A 20819-nucleotide genomic window follows, 5' to 3' on the forward strand; every position below is an offset into this window, starting at 1 on the left:
GGGATGTCTTATTTATTTATGGTATGTACAAAAAAGTTTCTCCCCCTGTCTGCTCTGGAGTCAGCATTGTGAAATTCTGTAATCCCAAAAATAATTCTTTGTTTAAAGACCTTATAAAATGATGTAATCCGTTCTGTAAAAAGATAATATCATGTGCAGTGTGTCTCCTTGTGTAACATTATTGTGGAAAATACCTTATTTACAGTGCCGCTTGCCGCTCACGTGACCCGCTGGAGCTCAAATACTGCAGAGGGAGGGACCAAGATGCCCAATGACGTCAGCCCCACTCTGAGTACTGCAGTGGGTAGGGGCTTAATAAAGTTTTATTGAAAAAAAAAACAGCTGACATCAGCCGGGAGGAGAGGAGAAGAGCACCGGCAGGTCACGTGAGTGCCCAGCAGTGCTGTAAATAAGGTATTTTCCACAATAAAGTTACAAAAGGGAGACACACTGCACATTATATAATCTTTTTACAGAACGGATTACAAGTTTTTACAAGGACTTTAACTAGGGCTTATTTTTGGGGTAGGGCTTATATTGCAGCCATCCCAGAAACTCACGCTAGGTCTTATATTCGGGGTAGGGCTTATTTTCGGAGAAACAGGGTATGCAGTTTTTGTTTGCTGTGTTCAGATCAGTTAAGTGGGAATAATTAATTGGCTGCTATGGTTTACTGCAGTTTGAAAATGTTGTTGTTTATCCTGCTTTATTGAATGAGACCAAATGGCAAGTTAAAATGTATGTTTAAGGTGAACTTACAGTGGACCCTCTTTCCACACCCCTGGTCCTGATCACCCGCTGTGAGACATCAGGTCGCCGCTTTACCGGTCCAGGGATTTGAAATTTCTGCGTCTTTCTCTCTTTTTCTCCAGCGCTGGCAGGACAGGCTAGGTGGGTTTTGATTGGGACCAATTAGTATGCCTCCTATACATACCTTCACGAGGTACGTTTAGAAGATTAGGCGGCAGGGATTTCAAATCCCCGGACCAGTAAAGTGGTGACCGAATGTGTCACAGCGGGTGATCACAGGACTTCTGTATAGCGGGACCGGGGGGGGGAAGGGGGTCCAGTGTAAGTTCACCTTATGGATTTTCTGTAAGGTAAACTTACCAATTAAATTGTTTGTAAACCCATGTGTTTTTTCACCCTGAGCCCCCGTTTTACTTACCTGAGCCCCGAATTTCATGGGTGCGATCCCGCGTCGCTTTCCCCACGGCTTGTCGTCTCTTCATTGGATAGATTGATAACAGCGCAGCCATTGGCTCCCGCTGCTGTCAATCAAATCCAATGATGCGGCCGCTGGGGGGCAGGGCCAAGTCTTACACTTGGCAGCTATGGCGGCCGAGTGTATCACACGGGAGCGTGCCCGCAAGGTAACCCCCTCAAGAGAGATCTTCCCAGAGGGGGTTAGCTATTGCGGGGAGGAGCCGTGAGAGCCACCATGGGACCCCAGAAGAGGAGGATCTAAGCCACTCTGTGCAAAACAAACTGCACAGTGGAGGTAAGTATGACATGTTTGTTATTTAAAAGAAAACAAAAAAATGAACCTTTAATACCACTTTAAGAATGGTAATTACACTTTAAAGTGCACCTGTGCCCAGACTATGGACATTAAAGTATTTACATGATCTTTAAAAGCGATCAATGAGCTTTAAAACAATTCATCATTGACCTCTAGAACTAATTGTGCTGTGAAGTTATTCATGCTTAAAGATCTTCAAAGATGGCAACAAAGACTGAATACAGTTTCAGTCAATTTACATTAAAGGTATCGTTTACTGGGGAGACTGATTAGATGAGGGGGGCTTCTCTTGCACCTCCTGCCCACTGCTTCTGAAGGTGGTGACAGAGAGTGTGAGGGCACAGAGTGGCATGAGCTCCAGAGTTTGCAGGCCAAATTGGATGTTACAGCCAAATGTGTAGAACTGGAAACTGAGGATCATAGAGCAGGAACCAGGGACAGGATCAATGCGGTACTGCATCAGGAGACAAAGTCTAGGACACAAGCCAAGGTCAGTAACAGATGGGCAGCATGGTACTAAATCAAGAGGTAACCGGGACAAGTTGAAGACCACTCAGCAACTTCCTTCTGCAGAACTGTAGTTTATATAGGCCACCAATACCAGTATCGAGTGTGCACAATAATTTTTGCGCACATTGATGTGTGCGTGCCTACTCATTTATGTATGTACAGTATTAACCTTATGCACAGAAGTGTTGGCAGCTTAATGATGACATGCATACGCCTGCACTGATTTCCTTCTACTGACATGAATCCAACCTTCCTTACAAGAGGGTTGGCGCGCTGCCTTTTATCCATAGAATCTAGCTGAGATTTTGGTGCTTCTGTAATGAAATTTGAAGATTAATTTCTTCACAATGCCTATTGCTACAGAGGTAATTGATAGCTTGGTTTAAAGTATCTTTGCAGCTTGTTTAGAATATTTAAATAGCTTGGTGTGAATAGTCTTGACACAGGTTGACTTTAGAGCCACCATATAAAGGCAATTAGGAAATAGATAATGAGCAGTTATAAGCATTTCATTGATCTCTAATCCTGATAAAGGACTCTGTGATCATTCTCTTTTCTCCTTAAAAAAAAAAAGAGCAAATGGCCTCTGCTCCACTCGCGTGCTGCATGAAGAACATTGGTACAATGCGCCCTATGCTTGCAAACCATCAAGCACTGATAGATCACTCACCATGTATAGTTTTCAGTGTAAGGAAACCACTTCATGTATGACCACAATTCCTCTTTAATATTAACCACCAATACAGCAGTGCCTTATTCTTCAGTTTCTTTAATGTATATTTTATAAATAGCTTTTGCAAAATGATTATTCTGACTATTTCACAAGATCCGGAATTCATACAAAGAAAATCTTATTTTATAAGTGATGTGATGACTAAGTACTGTTTAAAGAAAATCTTATTTTTATAACTTATTAATGTGGTTACTGCTGTGGTGACAACTTTCTGTTTAGTCTCTCTTGTCTTTTCTGGTCATACAATTTATATATTGCGTTTTTATGCTCAATGGTTGGTTAAAATAAAAAATAAAAAAAAATGTTTGGCTTTGACATTTCTTTTGGGAATGTTCATGTATAAGCATTGTTTTATCCACACGTTAATACAAATATCTGACCATCTTCAAGGATGTGTAATAAGAATGCTATGTTTTTGTGCCTGAGCATTTTATAACCTATTTTTTGTCTGTTGAAGCCTAACGCAACTAAACTTTGTTATGACAGTATTGTATGGGCACTAGGGTGCGGAAAGAGTTTGCTTCTTATAGATCAGTGGTTCTCAACCTGGGGGTCGGGACCCCCTCAGGGGCCAGATGAGAATTTGCCAAGGGTCACTGAATCTTGGGCTGTTCCTGAAGCGGCCCGCCCACTCAGCCTATTCGCAGCCGCTCATTCAGTTCACGGCATGGCTGAGGAGCAGAGACTAGAGGTCAGCTGACTGGTGAGGAATGTGAAGTGGGAGGGGCTGAAGAAGACCCTGTCTCCTGATTTTGGCATAGGTGTCACTGCTCTGAGATATCACAAAGTCAGAGACAGTGAGTAACACAACCTGTGATTATAGTTGCCATTAAATGTTCCCTCTACAGTTCCACCACCACCAAGGAGCAAGAGAAGGAATACAAATAGAGAATACATGGAAGGGAGAGGAAAAGAGGGGGAGGAACAAAGAAAAAGGGAGAGAAAGAATAAGAGAAAAAAAAACAAGACGGCTAGAGAGAGGGATGGGGAACAAGAAATTAGGATAGAGAGAGATAAAAGGGAAAGAAAGAGTCATACATCCTAAAATGTACTATAAGGGTTTTAATATTGTACGAGTGGAAGGGACTCGGGGGAGCGTTAAATTTCCATGGGTTAGGGGTGCAAATTACTTGTCTTGTCTTGGGTGCTGACAACCCACGCTATAAAAATAATTTTACTGTTAGGGGTCCCCACAACTTGGGAAATTTTATCAAGGGGGTCACGGCACTAGAAAGGTTGAGAACCACTGTTATAGAAACTCATCCCTCCTGGGAGGAGACCCCACCAAAACTGAAATTTGTTGCAAAATTTGACTTGTATATTAGTGCAGAATTCTGGGAAAATCAATGAGCCAATCACACAAGCAGAAAAATTACATTTTTGGAGGCATTCTGTACATCAACAGTCTACAGAATGCCTTTAGGTTGCCATAAAGCATTGCATTTTACCGAAAATTACAGCCGTGCAGATTGAAAAGCAAAAGGTAATTGTTAATAATATTAAATTACAACATAGCTTCTGTAGCAATTGTATATTTTTTTTGCTAATACTTTTCCATAAAGTTGGAGTTTCCCTGTAAGGTAACTGAGTACAATCAAGTGGATTAATTATTGACATATATCGATGGTTGTCTGTTGGGCATCTGCATATTGAAGTTTACTGTTTATTTAACTGGTAAGTCCTGCAGCAAGGGTTAAACTTCCCTGTGCTCTATCAACCAGTGTCACACGGGCCCCCCAAACAGTACACCTATCAATAGCACCTTTGCTACCTGAGCAGGGCTGTTGATTGGCACATTATTTGGGGGACCTGGACCAATGCTGTATTTGAGAGTTGTGGTCTGAGGCCTCGTACACACGACCGTTTTCCTCGACAGAATCCATCAAGAAACTTGGTGGCAGAGCTTTTTGTGCCGAGGAAAACGGTTGTGTGTATGCTTTTCATCGAGAAACCTGTCGATGAACTCGACGAGAAAAAAAGAGAACAAGTTCTGTTTTTCCTCGACGGGAGTCTCAATTTCCTCGTCGGGCTGGTTTTCGACGAGAAACACGATCGTGTGTATGCTTAGAAACCCGCGCATGCTCAGAATAAAGTATGAGACGGGAGCGCACCTTCGGTAAAAGTAGCGTTTGTAATGGAGATAGCACATTTGTCACACTGAAAAGTGCAAATCGTCTCTTACCAAACTTTTACTTAAAACGCAGTAACATGAGAGCAAAAAGCAGCCCCAAGGGTTGTGCCAGTGGAATCGAACTTCTCCTGCCGTCGTATGTGTTGTACGTCACCGTGTTTGAGAACAAGGAGATTTGGTCTTGACTGTGTGTACGCAAAGAAAGCTTGTCGAGTTTCTCGACAAGCCTAACAAGGAACTCGTCGAGGAAAACGATGTGTCTTTTCCGACGAGTTCCTCAGTCGTGTGTACGAGGCCTGACTCTCCGGGTTTCTGCATCAGAGGATATTTTAAACCTTACTTCATCACTTACCAGTTAAAGCGGGAGTTCACCCATTTGTAAAAAAAAAAAATTTCTCCCCTTAGCTTCCTGCTCGTTCGGTCTAGGGGAATCGGCTATTTGTATTAAAATATGAGCAGTACTTACCCGTTTTCGAGCTGCATCTTCTTCCGTCGCTTCCGGGTATGGGTCTTCGGGAGCGGGCGTTCCTTCTTGATTGACAGTCTTCCGAGAGGCTTCCGACGGTCGCATCCATCGCGTCACTCGTAGCCGAAAGAAGCCGAACGTCGGTGCGGCTCTATACTGCGCCTGCGCACCGACGTTCGGCTTCTTTCGGAAAATCGTGACGCGATGGATGCGACCGTCGGAAGCCTCTCGGAAGCCTGTCAATCAAGAAGGAACGCCCATTCCCGAAGCCCATACCCGGAAGCGACGGAGAGGATGCATCTCGTAAACGGGTAAGTACTGCACATATTTTAAAATAAATAGCCGATTCCCCTAGTAAAAACGAGCAGCAATCTAAGGGGGAAAAGTGCCCTCTAAGGGTGAACCCCCGCTTTAAATAAAGAGTAAAGAAGAGCAGATGTTACTGTATAAATGGGCTGGCTACAATTACAGTAATAAGTCAAGAAGGTTTCAAGCAGGCTTTACATTGCACAGAAGGCTTCTGTAGTACAAAATGTGACAAGCATTTGTTGATCTTCGCTTGAACTGGAACTTGGAAGAACTCCACAATGAAAATGCTACTGTACCCTCTAGATCCAGTTGGCCTGTCCTCAGGGTTAGATATAGAACTTTGTCTTAGTATGGAACTTTTCAGTCTCAGTGCACCTGTTGACATAAATTCATCTTGTAGCACTATAAGAATTAGTGTATATTCACAATTTGGCTGCAGAATTAAGTGGGTTTAGTAGCAATCAGTTATATTTTATCGGTTTTCGTGACCTTGATGTTTTTATGTATGAGTCATATAAATTGACACCATTCTGTCCAGTGTAGAGTACGTTCTGAACAATTTGGATTCTTAATGTTACGCTCCAGCCTTGTACAGAAGGCAGTGTTCTACTACTTTATTCCATCTGCTAGAGTGACAGATACCCATAGTCAGCTGTACATGAGATGGGAATTACATGCATAAAAATACACAGGAGCAGCTGTGCATGGGGCTTGTAGACGATGACCAGGATAGGCTGCTGCAGATAGCAAGGTGTGCTTTAGATGAGACTGAGATGGAAAGATGGTTTACAAGTGAACATGGTTAGTAGAGGTAGGGAGCAGACAATAAGGTGGGGAAAGGAAGGGTGGAGGTACAGGAACTAAGCACAGTAAGAGACCAGAGTGAAATACATAGTGGATAGAGGGAAAATATTAAAGTGGTGGATAGAATGGGGAAGAAAATGATCTGATGTGATGGTCACATCTATCCGGGTGAGCAATACCCACTCAAGAGGGAATGGAGAATGACTTTGGAGTATAGAGGTTTTTCCCCAGTGATCTGTACCATGTACCTGAACCTTTCCCTCCCCCTTCATCCTTCTACCTTCACACGTTTTACAACTTGTGTGGACATTGGAGTGGAGTTCTTTCAGACTTTCTTCCCCTAGACGACAAATGTTGAGGTAACGTGCAAGACCCAAATCTAAACCAGCAGCTCCTACGGGGGTAGTGCTACATAAACATTACGCTGGGATGTGTACTTGCTAATGTGTTATTTTTTGCTTGATCTATACTTTGTTATCCATATGCTATCTTGCAGATAGAAGAAGGTGTTCAAAGTATTTGAGCTGTGACCACTGAGCTGTGCAGCTTGCAGGGTTTAAACCAAGAGGTCATAGAGGTCATAGAGAATCCTAGAACTTATGGCTGTGTCTACACAGTTGTCAAGAGGGTCACAAGGAAAACAGATTTGCATGCATGCATTAAATATTTGTATTGAAAAAATAACGAATATTTTCATATTTTGGAGCATCTCCCACATTCTCCCACAAAGATGAGCACGGCCGTGCTCATCTTTGAGCTTGCTGGAACTTAGACCAAGTTGAACTGGACTTAGTGCGCCAGCACACAGTCCTATTCCTGTGGTGACAAGTGATGCAGCTTCGATACAAAATTTGGGAGTCTGTGGATTTGTCCATTTCGGAGAGAGCGGTACTACGGGACCCCCATTGCTAACCCCAGAGGAGGAGACCCTGAGGAGCTCGGTGTTTTGGACATTCCGGTTCACCATTTTAAACCTCGCAGAGGTAAATATCTGCACAAGCGCACATGACCTTGCCATCTGAGGTCCAACATATCTGGTAAGGGTCCCCCGGTCCCCCTTATTATTTTGTGTGACACCTGAGGAAGAATCCAGTGTGGTGGTGGTGTACAGCAGCTTTACTCCCTGTTCTTGCACTCCTAACTTGCCACTCGTGTGGAATTGGATCATCCTTCTTTGGACATAACGGATTTTGTCCTTTCACTTGTCGTCACCTATTTTCTTCTTTTTTTGGACACTTTTTTGTTTGTTTGATACACGGACACTTATCGCTGTCATTTACATTTCTTTGAGATATAAGTTATTTTTTCTCAGCATTTTTGATGTATTTACATATTTCACATTTATCTTTGCTGTTTTGCACCTATGTTTGGTGGATTTATACCAACATGAACAGTGTAATTTGTCATTGGTGGTACATTGTATTCTGTTTTATTTATGGGTATTTTCAATATTTTCATTCATGCACCTAGTTAGTTTTATTTAGCGCAACTATAATATCTTTATCCACTTCATTACATGATTATCACATGTTTCTTGTGTTGCAGCTTTTCTCACTTTATTTACTGTATCAATTTTTTGCACTATTAACGCAGAATTTACCCTTTTCCATTCCATTAATCTATGTATCCATCCACTGGCTAATAGCTTACCATTGGAAATCTTCATTGTTACCAAAAACTCAACTGAAAATTAGAATAAATAATATCTACCTTATGGATTTTTTTTTACTATACTATACATTTAATGGAAAAAAAATGGAACCCATGGTTTATACACTCAGACCACCTCTTAAATCCTAGCTAGGAATCCTGGGCCAGATTCACATCCAATTGCGCCGGGGACACGTAAGCCATTTAAGTTACACCGCCGTAAGTTTTCAGGTTTAGTGCTCGATCCACAAAGCACTTACCTGGAAACTTGCGGCGGTGTATCGTAAATGCGTCCGGCGCAAGGCGGGCCAAATAGAATGGGGCGAGTACCATTTAAATTAGGCGCGCTCCCGCGCCGGACGTACTGCGCATGCTCCCGTCGCAAATTTCCCGACGTGCTTTGCACGAAATTACGACGCGCCAACGTTTTGTCAATCGCAACGTCAAAAAAGATTTACGCCGGGAAAAATAAAAGATTTGAAAAAAATTCAAAAGCGACGCGGGAAAGACAGGCATACTTTAACATGGTGGAGTACTTTTACACCATATTAAAGGTGCCCTATCTTTGCGACGGAAATCTAACACTCGCGACGACGTAAAAACGGGAAAAATCTTCGTGGATCTCCGTAACTCCTAATTTGCATACCCGACGCTGGTTTACGACACGAACTCCCCCCAGCGGCGGCCGCGGTACTGCATTCTAAGATCCGACAGTGTAAAACTATTACACCTGTCGGATCTTCCGCCTATCTATGCGTAACTGATTCTATGAATCAGTCACATAGTTAGAAACAGAGATACGACGGCGTATCAGGAGATACGCCGTCGTATCTCTTTTGTGAATCTGGCCCCCTATTTTCAACCAATTCACTTAGGAAAGAAAATAAGTCCATATTCCAAAATATTACTTGATCATTTGATTACCACTTGTTCTAACCATAAGAAATAATCTTATCACACAATGTATTATTTTGTCATAAACCCTAATAATTTTTATTTGTATATACTGCATTTCTCTGAATCCATGATATAATGTTTTGTACCATTATCTTGTTCTACGTTAATAAGGCTGATATTGGAACAAAACGGAACCCGTAGAAGCTTGCAATTGCTTTGTAAATTCTTCTGGTATTGCAACTTTTGCCTGTGTAATGGTTGTGTGATTCCAGCCCAGTCTGAGTTTCTGAGTCCAGGATCTGCAGCCTCTTCTAATTCCTCTGCTGTAATCCACCTGATTGTGTTACCAAACATAGCTCACCCACGTGAGAGGGGGCCGACTGTCCCATGATCCGATATTTATAGGTCATCGGTGAAGACTCTGGGTGTCTGCATCTAAATAAACATGAGGTTATGCTGAGGAGTGAGCCGACGGTCAAGTCTAGACCTCCACTTTAACAGTGCAGTTTTCAGTGATAATCCTAAGAAAATGTGACCTGATCAGTTTATGCTCCGACAAGAGGATTACTTAGCGCCAACAAATACTGACAGAGCAGGTAAGAGTCTTCAGTTTTTGGGGTTTTACCAATAATTTATAATTGAGATTATTCTGCAAAGTACAAAGGAAACAGATTTACAAAGTGTGTTATACTATAGAAACCATCTATGTTTAATGTAAACACAGGGGGGCAGATCCACAGAGATACGCTACGCCGCTGTACCTTACCTGGCTTTAGTTTGAATCCTTAAAGATTTTGCGCCATAAGTTACGGCGGCGTAGTCTATCTCTTGCAACGTAATGGCGCGTAATTCAAATCGGCGATTAGGGGGGCGTGTTTCATTTATATGAAGCACGTCCCCGCGCCGAATGAACTGCGCATGCGCCGTCCCTAAATTTCATGCCGCGCATTGCGCTAAATGACGTCGCAAGGACGTGAATTACGTCCATCCCGATTCACGGACGACTTGCGAAAAAAAAAAAATTTTAAAATAAATGCGGGAACGACGGCCATACTTAACATGGCAGGTCTAACTATACGCCACGAAATAGCAGCTTTAACTATACGCTGGAAAAAGCCGACTAGAGACGACGTAAAGGAATGCGCTGGCCGCTCGTACGTTCATGGATCGTCGGAAATAGCTAATTTGCATACTCGACGTGGAAAACGACGTGAACGCCACCCAGCGGACGCCGAAGAATTGCATCTTAAATCCGAAGGCGTACGAAGACGTAAGCCTGTCGGATCTAACCCAGATGCCGTCGTATCTTGTTTTGAGGATTAAAAACAACGATACGACGCGGGTAATTTGAAAGTACGCCGGCGTATCAGTAGATACGCCGGCGTACTCGTTCTGTGGATCTGCCCCAGGAAATTCAAACTGATCATATGATGAAAATATGGATCAGCAAAAGGCTACCTGCACTGAGGACCACATGTCAAAACAATCAGTAGAAAAGGAGAGGGATGGGCAATTGGAAATATAAGCAGATGCCAACATCTTCTGTAAATGTTAAGTTTGGTAGGCAGGATTTACTGAAGGTCACCTGTGCTTATTTTCATTTCATTTACATGTTTTCATCATAGAATAGATCAGATTAATGCGCCCACTTTTGAAACAAGTGAACTTTAACCACTTAAGACCCAGACCTTTAGGCAGCTAAAGGACCTGGCCAGTTTTTGCGATTCGGCACTGCGACGCTTTAACTGACAATTGCATGTTTGTGCGACGTGGCTCCCAAACAAAATTTACGTATTTTTTTCCCACAAATAGAGCTTTCTTTTGGTGGTATTTGATCACCTCTGTGGTTTTTATTTTTTGCGCTATCAAAAATAGAGCGACAATTTTGAAAAAAATTCAATATTTTTTACTTTTTGCTATAATAAATATCCCCCAAAAATATATAAAAAAAAATTATTTTCCACAGTTTAGGCCGATACGTATTCTTCTACCTATTTCTGGTAAAAAAAAATCGCAATAAGCGTTTATCGATTGGTTTGCGCAAAATTTATAGCGTTTACAAAATAGGGGATAGTTTTATTGCATTTTTATAAAAAACATTTTTTTTTACTACTAATGGCGGCGATCAGCGATTTTTTTCGTGACTGCGACATTAAGGCGGACACTTCGGACAATTTTGACACATTTTTGGGACCATTGTCATTTTCACAGCAAAAAATGCATTAAAAAGCCGACTATAATAGATTTTAGAACATTTGTAACAATTTTCACACGAAAAATTTAATGTCGCGTACACACGATCGGAATTTCCGACAACAAAACCGTGGATTTTTTTCCGAAGGATTGCTGGCTCAAACTTGTGTTGCATACACACGGTCACACAAATGTTTTCAGAAATTCCAAACATCAAGAACGCGGTCACGTTCAACACTACGACGAAATCTGAGAAAAATGAAATTCAATGATTCCGAGCATGCATCAAATTGATTCCGAGCATGCATAGGATTTTTGTGCGTCGGAATTGCATACAGACGATTGGAATTTCCGTCAAGAACTTTTGTTGTCAGAAAAATTGAGAACCATATCTCAAATATTTGTTTTCGGAAATTCCGGACATTTGCCATCTTCTTGACACTGCCAAAGCATGCATTGCTCTCAAATGGAAATCTCCACAGTCTCCAACCATTGGGATGTAGCTCAGGAAAGTACGGCACGTCACCAACAAGAACGCTATTCCAAGACTTAATCGATGTGGAACACGTTAGTCTATTCAGACGATGGTCGAACACTTTTTGAAAATGATTCGGTAGACTAAATTTACCCCAAGGATGACTCTAGATACCTGTGATACCTCAGAATACCGAACATGCCATTCTGATTCTGTCTGTGTGATTCGCGACCTCACATTTCCCCCCCTTCCAATCCCTCCTTCCCTCACCCTCCTTCTATCTTCGCCTCTTCCTTTACTTTATCTTCCTTGCTTCTTCCTCAATATTTTCTGCTTTCTCCTTGTTCCGTATGTCCACGGCTCAAGGATGCTTTTCTTGTTACAGAAGTTTGAAAACACTTTGGGTTGGGTACATGGACTCACCATACTGAACAATGTACTTTTTGGTTGACAGTCAATATTTATGTTTCTGTAACAACATTTGGTTGTTCTGTAAAAAGTGATGCTATGTTTATACAATGTAATGTGTCCTGGGACCATACCCTTAGACCCGGTTCACACTGGGGCGACTCGTCAGGCGACTCAGCCGCCTGACAAGTCGCGTCCCATTGTAGTGAATAGAACCGTTTCTAATAGGAGCGACGCAAGTCGCTCCGACTTAGAAAAAGGTTCTTGTACGACTTTGGGGGCGACTCGGGGCGACTTGCATTGACTTCTATACAGAAGTCATTTTGCAAGTCGGATCTGAAGTCGTCTTCAGGTCGCCTTGCCGAGTCGCCCCCGAAGTCGTGCAGCCCTAGTGTGAACCGGGTCTTAGGCCTCGTACACACGATCAGTCCAAACCGATAAAAAAGGTCCAAACCGACCGTGTATACGCCCCATCGGTCTGTTGTCCTTCAGTCCCAAAACAGAGAACTTGCTTTAAAATTGGACCGATGGACGCCTGACCGATAGGTCAAAACCGATGGTTAGTACGCAAAAGCATCGGTTACAAACCCGGGCATGCTCAGAATCAAGTCGACGCATGCTTGGAAGCATTGAACTTCATTTTTTTCAGCACGTCGTTGTGTTTTACTTCACTGCGTTGGACTCAATCGGTTTTTGAACTGATGGTGTGTAGGCACATCAGACCATCAGTCTGCTTCATCGATGAACCAATGAAACTGAACTTCAGTCCGTTTTCATCGGTTTGGACTGATCGTGTGTACGAGGCCTTAGACTAAATAAAAGATTTGGAGAAAAAAAAGCTAAGAGTAGGAGATAATCGGACAGATTGGGGTAAGGTGTTTAATAGGATTTTAGAGGCACTGGAAAAGTCCTGGGGGCAAGCATGGGAGGAGGTGACAAGGGAGCTAGAGAGCAGAAGGTCTTCAGAGGAACGAAGAGAACGAGTAGGTTGGTATTTAGAGACTAGGCTAGTGATGTAGCTGAGGGGTTAAGTTGTGGATGGCTTTGTAAGTTGTTGTTAGTATTTTGACTTTCATTTGTTAGGTGAGCGGAAGCCAGTGGAGAGATTGACAGAGAGGTAAGATGGATAAGTCAGGCAGCAGTATTCATGATGAATTGAAAGGGTGATAGGCCTCGTACACACGTCCGAGAAACTCGACAGGCAAAACACATCGTTTTGCTTGTCGAGTTCCTTGTGAAGCTGCCGAGGATCTCGGTGAGACGAAATTTCCCATTGAACAACGAGGAAATAGAGAACATGTTCTCTATTTGGCCCGACGAGATCCTCGTCGGTTTCCTCGGCCAAAAGTGTACACACGACCGGGTTTCTCGGCAGACTCCAGCTCCCATCGAGTTTCTGGCTGAATTCTGCCGAGAAACTCGGTCGTGTGTACGGGGCCTTAGACTATGTAGAGGTAAGCCAATGAGAAAGGAGTTGCAGTAGTTGAGGCGAGAGATGACCAGGGAATTAATTAAGAGCTTTGTTGTGTCATTGGTTAGAAAGGGGTGTATTTTGGAGATGTTGCAGAGGTTGAGGCGGCAGGATTTGGACAGTGATTGGACGTGGGGCTTGAAGGAGAGTTCAGAGTCCAGGACTACTCCTAGGACCTTGGCATGCGGAGATGGGCTTATAGTTATGCCATCAATTTTGACAGAGAGATCAGGGCACATGGGGAGGAGGAATTATAAGTTCGGTTTTGGAAAGATTGAATTTGAGGAAATGGTGTGACATCTAGACTGATATATCTTATAGTAAATTTGTGATACGTGAGGAGGCGGAGGGAGTGAACTGAGGGGTAGAGAAATAGATTTGGGTGTCGTCAGCGTAGAGGTGGTATTGGTAGCCATGGGAGGCTATCAACTGACCCAGGGAGGAGGTGTAGATTGAAAATAGGAGAGGTCCAAGAACAGAACCTTTGGGGACCCCAACAGAGAAAGGAAGAGGAGAGGAGGAAGTAGAGTTGTAAGAAGCGCTAAAGGTGTGGTTGGATAAGTAGGAAGAAAACCAGCGAAGAGTACAGTCACAGAGGCCGTTAATTGCACCATGGAGGTTATTTACAAAAGGCAAAGTGCAGTTGCTGTAAATCTGAGGGGAAGCTCTGCTGATTTTATTATCCAATCATGTGCAAGCTAAAATGCTGTTTTTTTATTTTCCTTGCCTGTCCCCCTCGGATCTACAGCGACTGCACTTCCAAGTGCACTTTCAGTGCAATTTCAGGTGCACTTTGCACTTGTAGGCCCGGATTCAGAAAGAAGTTACGACGGCGTATCTCCACATACGCCGTCGTAACTCCGAATGCGGGCCGTCGCAACTCGGCGCCTGATTCATAGAATCAGATACGCCTCACAGTTGCCTAGATACAAGCGGCGTAAGTCTCTTACGCCGTCGTATCTTAGCTGCATATTTACGCTGGCCGCTAGGTGGCGCTTCCGTAGATTTAGGCGTCGAATATGGTAATGAGCTAGATACGCCGATTCAGAAACGTACGTGCGCCCGGCGCATTTTTTTACGTAGTTTACGTAAGGCTTTTTTCGGCGTATAGTTACCCATGCTCTATGAGGCGTAGCCAATGTTAGGTATGGACGTCGGGCCAGCGTCGAATTTTGCGTTGTTTACGTCATTTGCGTAAGTCGTACGCGAATAGGGCTGTGCGTAAGTTAGGTTCACGTCTAAAGCAATGACTATTTGCGGCATCATTTAGAGCATGCGCACTGGGATACTTTCACGGACGGCGCATGCGCCGTTCGTTAGTAACGTCAATTACGTGGGGTCACGACTGTTTAGCATACAACACGCCCCCTACCAGCCTATTTTGAATTATGCGCGCTTATGCCGGGCCATATACGCTACGCCGCTGTAACTTTGGGCGCAAGTTCTTTCTGAATACAGGACTTGCCTCTCAAAGTTACGGCGGCGTATCGTATATGAGATACGCTACGCCCGCCTAAACTTACGGCAATCTTTCTGAATACGGGCCATAGTTTCCACTTATAGTGCAAAGTGGATTGTCCTTTAGTAAATAATCCCCCATCTCTTGTGTCATTCCCAGCGTTGTGTGAGAAAAAATGACATTATAATACATTGCTATGCTTTCTTTGCAAACTAGATTTCTCTTTCAGCGTTCTCCAAAACACGATGGACTTATCTACATTCGGTGATGATCTGGATGATGATGATGTTGCAGCCCAGTATGTTATACATCAAAGTCTTCAAGAAGCCTTCAAAAAGGAGTCTGTTGTGGAGGCCATAGAAAATAGCAGGTAACATTTTGTTTGCATCAATATGAATGAATGAATATGAATGAATGGATACATTTAAACTAAATATCAGATATCCAAAGAAAAATATTTTTATTTAGAATGTGAGAGCTTTTTTCAATAAGGCAGTGCACTACTGGTGTACAATATCCCTTGGCAACAAATCAGATTTAACTTCATGTCAATTTAGAAACATCAGAATAAAAAACTTCTGTGGCAGTTTTGTATGGCAAGATGTATGGATTTTTATGGGGCTTAAAGGGGATGTAAAGGTAATTTTTTCCCCTAAATAGCTTCCTTTACCTTAGTGCAGTCCTCCTTCACTTACCGTATTTATCGGCGTATATCGCGCACTTAAATCGTGGGTGCGCAATATACAACAAATACCCACTTTCCTGCGCCGAGTTTTGAATACTGCGCCGACATATACTGAGCGCAGTACACTCGGGTATAGTCGGCCAGTCTCGGCTTCTTCCGTGCTCACGTCCTGGACGTACAGGACGTGAGCGCGACAGTTGCCGAGCCTGCCCGAGTGTACTGCGCTCGGTATATGCTGGCGCAGTATTCAAAACTCGGCGCGGGAAACAAGCAGGGAGGACGCCGGACCCGACGAAGAGGACACCCGAAGCCGCAGACGGACGCCGGATTCGCCGATGGACGCCGCACAAGACACCAAAACTGTAAGTACAAAAAACTCTTTTTTCCACAGGAATGGGGGCAACTTTAGGGGTGCGCGCTATACGCGGGAGCGCGCTATACCCCGATAAATACGGTACCTCATCCTTTGATTTTGCTTTTAAATGTCCTTATTTCTTCTGAGAAATCCTCACTTCCTGTTCTTCTGTCTGTAACTCCACACAGTAATGCAAGGCTTTCTCCCTGGTGTGGAGTGTCGTGCTCGCCCCCTCCCTTGGACTACAGGAGAGTCAGGACGCTCTCTACGTTGCAGATAGAGAAAAGAGCTATGTATTAGTGGGCGTCCTGACTCTCCTGTAGTCCAAGGGAGGGGGCGAGCACGACACTCCACACCAGGAAGAAAGCCTCACATTACTGTGTGGAGTTACAGACAGAAGAACAGGAAGTGAGGATTTCTCAGAAGAAATAAGGACATTTAAAAGCAAAATGGAAGGATGAGGTAAGTGAAGGAGGACTGCACTAAGGTAATTGAAGCTATTTAGGAAAAAAATTACCTTTACAACCCCTTTAATTTAATTTTTTTATGTAATTTTTTTGGTTTTCCAAAAAATTACAAAATAATATAATCAAACAGAAAAAAAAGGTAAAATTTATAATGGAGTTACAAAGAGGAAGCTATGATAATAAGAAATCTAATGGTACAAGTATCAGTATACAGAAAGTTCTATATAACATTTCAAAAGGTTTGGATACTGAAATATTATCTGGTTTTGAAGGAATTGCTTTAGTCTCGAAGCATGGAGGAATAGGTTATTAAGGTAATACACTGTAGTATAGTAATAGTATTGTTTTAGATTTCTGAGTATATTGGTTATGTCAGTATCAAACACACTTTGCATAAATTAAAGTGTGGTTCCAACCACAATTAGCATTTTTAAATGTATGTCCTTTCATCCTGCGTTTTTATAATATAAATCCGGTCACTTACTATTTTACAATCCGCCGCCGCTCCGCATAGTTATTCAAAAAAGATCATTTATAAAACTATGTCCACACCGTTGTCATTTTGCTTGAGGGCATTGTGAAGCCCACAAGCACTTACTTCCTGGAAGTCTTGGATGGGGAGTGATAATTGGGTAGCGCACTGCATCCTGGGAAATGATGACACACATTTCCCAGGAGCATTAGAGGGAGATGATGTCAGAATCCTAGGTGATTCCAAAGGCAGATTTTGTGGGACCACATAGCAACAGGCATTTCCAGATGAGTAAAAAAAAGATTTTTTTATTTTTTAGGTCTAATGAGCACAATAAAACAAAATTTGGGATGGAAACTCCACTTTAAGAAAAACCGTACTGTTTTTTATTTATTAAATTAATTAAAAAAAAAAAAAAACATTTCCAAGTGGCGATTACTGATGTTTCTATTTTTTTTATTGCTTGCATAAAAGGGGATGAATTAAAGTACTTGCATAGAGCACTTTGTATATGATAAAAAACAGAGGGGCAGATCCACGTAGCGAGGCGCATTCCTCCGTCCGGCGTAGCGTATCTCCGATACGCTACGCCGCTGTAACTTACGTCTTGACCCAAAGTAAATGACGTTTTTTTTTTCAACTGCACATGCGCCATCCGTGGGGGTATCCCAGTGCGCATGCTCGAAATTAAACCGGAACAAGCCAATGCTTACGACGGTGATGTCATTCTACGCAAAGCCCTATTCGCGAACGACTTACGCAAACGACGTAACATTTTCAAAATTTGACGCGGGAACGACGGCCATACTTAACATAGGGTACGCCTCATATAGCAGGGGTAACTATACGCCGAAAAAAGCCTTACGGAAACAACGTTAAAAAATGCGCCGGCCGGACGTTTGTTCGTGGATCGCCCTATCTAGCTAATTTGCATACTCGAAGCGGAATTCAATGGAAACGCCACCTAGCGGCCAGCGTAAATATGCACCTACGATCCGACGGCGTACTAAGACGTACGCCTGTCGGATCGATCCCTCATTCAGTCGTATCTTGTTTTGTGTATACAAAACAAAGATACGACGGGGGAACTTTGAAATTACGCGGCGTATCCATAGATACGCCGGCGTAATTCGTTTGTGGATCTGGCCCAAAATGTTTAAATCCCTGTGATACTTGTACACATTTTATAATAATAACTTGTATGTAATCATTTGTTGTTTTCAGGCCCTTTTCCATGAGTTCAGAACACAACAAGATTGTGGCTGCCATTCAAGTCGGTATGTGACTTTAGCTTTACATGTTTTTGTCTTATGGCATTGTTCCAGTACATTTTCATGTTCACTTCTAAGTTCTAAGGGGCAAATCCACAAAGCAGATGCGCCGACTTAACTCGAGATTTCTAATTTTACTCCGCGCGTATCTTTGCGCCCGATCCTCAAAACGAAAAATCCGGTTTTTACGTCCTACTTAAAATAATTACTCTGGCGCATCCTCTGACGCAAATTACGCTAGTCACACCGCTTTATTTGATAGGCAAAGATGCAAATGAGGGAGATAGGGCGATCCTCAAAATTAAGTGTGTGCGCCGTAGATTACGCCCTGTGCGCCGTAGATAACGCCCTGTGCGCACCTGTTAGTTTTCTGGAGCAAAATTAGACTTTATAAAAGCAGCCCTAATTTTACACCAGCCCTGTAAAGGTCTGTTGAAGCAACACGATTTAGGAAGAGCTGCCAACACTTCATTGTGACTGCCAAAATGCCTGGGCCATCAATGATAATAACGGCACTCGCCACTTTACAGGCGCAGAGAAGGAGGAGGGCACAGAGGAGGAGGAGGAGGGCACAGGAGAGGATCTACCGGCCACGCCAAGATCTCTTTGGCATGACTGCGTCTGAGGTCATTGGCCACTTCAGATTAAACCAGGAAGCCATCCTGGACTTAACCAGGATCCTGCAGGATGATCTGAACACCCCAACCCAACGATCCCATGCCCTGCCAGCTCATATTAAAGTTATGGCCACCCTGCATTTTCTGGCCACTGGGTCTTTTCAGAGAACATGTGGAGGTCTGGCTGGGATGGTACAGTCCTCGATGAGCAGGTGTGTGCACCAGGTTGTCCCTGCAATACTGAGACGCATGGGCAGTCAATTTGAAAAGCCCACCCAGGAGGACCAGCGAATAAAGAGCATGGCTGATTTCTATCAGATTGCACGATTCCCACGGACCATCGGGGCCATTGACTGTACCCATGTGGCACTACAGCCCCCCCATGATACAGAGCACCTGTTCAGGAATCGAAAAAACTGGCATTCCATCAATGTCCAGGTAATCGTGGATGCCCATGGCCTCATCTGGCATGTGTGTGCCAAATTTCCAGGTTCGTGCCATGACAGCTACATCTTTAGGCAGACCAACATATCACGTGAATTGGAGCAGAACGTGTATGGAGACAGCTGGCTGATTGGTGAGTGACATGTGTGTCAGGTATGTCCCCCCCCATGATGCAGACATCACATGGGGCACATGCATGACTAATATCCTCCTGTCTTTTCCCTTCCAGGTGACTCTGGATATGCCCTGGGCCCTCACATGATGACCCCATTCCGGAACCCCCAAACCCCAGGAGAGCAACGCTACAACGAGGCTCATATTCGCACCCGGGCAGTAGTGGAGCGTACTTTTGGCCTGCTGAAGTCCCGCTTCAGATGCCTGGACAAGACTGGGGGTACACTGCTGTATTCCCCAGACTTTGTGTGCCAAATAATAGGGGCTTGTTGCATTCTTCATAACTTTGCAACGAGAAGGGGACTGGAGATTAACTTACGTGCTGACCTGACCCCCCACCCAGGCAATCCCCCCCTAGCCCACTCTACCCGGTCTACTGAGGGCACAGTAGCCAGGAGACGCCTGGCAGAAGGCATATTTTCTCAGTAAATGGCCAGAAAAAATGTCACAAGGTTTTTTTTTTTTTCCGATGCAAACGCACATGAATTATGTGACAATGTTATTATTTGTTTTCACTGCAAACGCACATGAATTATGTGACAATGAGATTGTTGCTTTGCACAGTAAACGCACATGTTTAATGACACATTGAGAATGTTTTTGTCTCTGGAAACGCACATGATTTATGTCACAATGAGAATGCATGAATGCACACCACTGTGGTCCCTAGCACAAACACATCACATGCACATCGAATTGGATTAGATCCAAGTACCCCCCCCCCCTTTGGTACTTGGGAGCAGTAACGCCCCGCCACGGCTCCAATTATGTCACTGTGCATTCATACACCATTCAGGAACCTAGGATGACTTTTCCCTGGTCCTGGGGATCCCTTCTCCACCAAAACTGAGGGGGACACCCTTATTTTGTCAGGAATGCCACCCCCCCACATTCACACATCATTCACACACATAAACCAAATCATAAGTACAGTATAATAACCAAAAGTTTTAAATCCAAAAAAAAAAAAAAAAGTACCCCTGGTATTTAAGTCCGGCGGCGAGTGCTCCGTCTAGGCTGCCCACGGGCAGGGGCACGGGCACGGCCACGGGCACGGCCACCTGGAGGATCTTCACGGGGGGGGGGAGCAGGGGAGGGAGTATCTTCATTGGGGGGGGGAGCAGGGGAGGGAGTATCTTCATTGGGGGGGGGAGCAGGGGAGGGAGTATCTTCATTGGGGGGGGAACAGGGGAGGGAGGAGCCTCCCCTGGTGTCTGAACTCCGGCTGGCCTGCCCTCCAAGGCCACTGCTATCCTGGTCAGGCAGGCAGTGATGGCAGCCGTATTGGCCTGGCCAGCCCGGGTGT

At 43.8% G+C, this 20819-nt stretch overlaps 1 protein-coding gene across 2 annotated transcripts in view; it reads left to right on the forward strand.

Moving 5' to 3' along the window:
- The first annotated feature begins 9303 nt into the window (after positions 1-9303).
- ASB14 (ankyrin repeat and SOCS box containing 14) overlaps positions 9304-20819 on the forward strand; it is a 31539-nt gene continuing 20023 nt past the window's right edge. The window contains exons 1-3 of one of the 2 annotated variants that reach the window (XM_040359239.1): positions 9304-9618; positions 15245-15398; positions 18232-18284. In XM_040359239.1, the coding sequence (XP_040215173.1) occupies positions 9570-9618; positions 15245-15398; positions 18232-18284 (256 nt within the window). In that variant the 5' untranslated portion in view covers positions 9304-9569. The remainder of the gene's footprint in view (positions 9619-15244; positions 15399-18231; positions 18285-20819) is intronic. The other variant, XM_040359240.1, reaches the window with a different exon arrangement.

This window comes from Rana temporaria, chromosome 7 (assembly GCF_905171775.1).
Source record: "Rana temporaria chromosome 7, aRanTem1.1, whole genome shotgun sequence".
Taxonomy (NCBI): domain Eukaryota; kingdom Metazoa; phylum Chordata; class Amphibia; order Anura; family Ranidae; genus Rana; species Rana temporaria.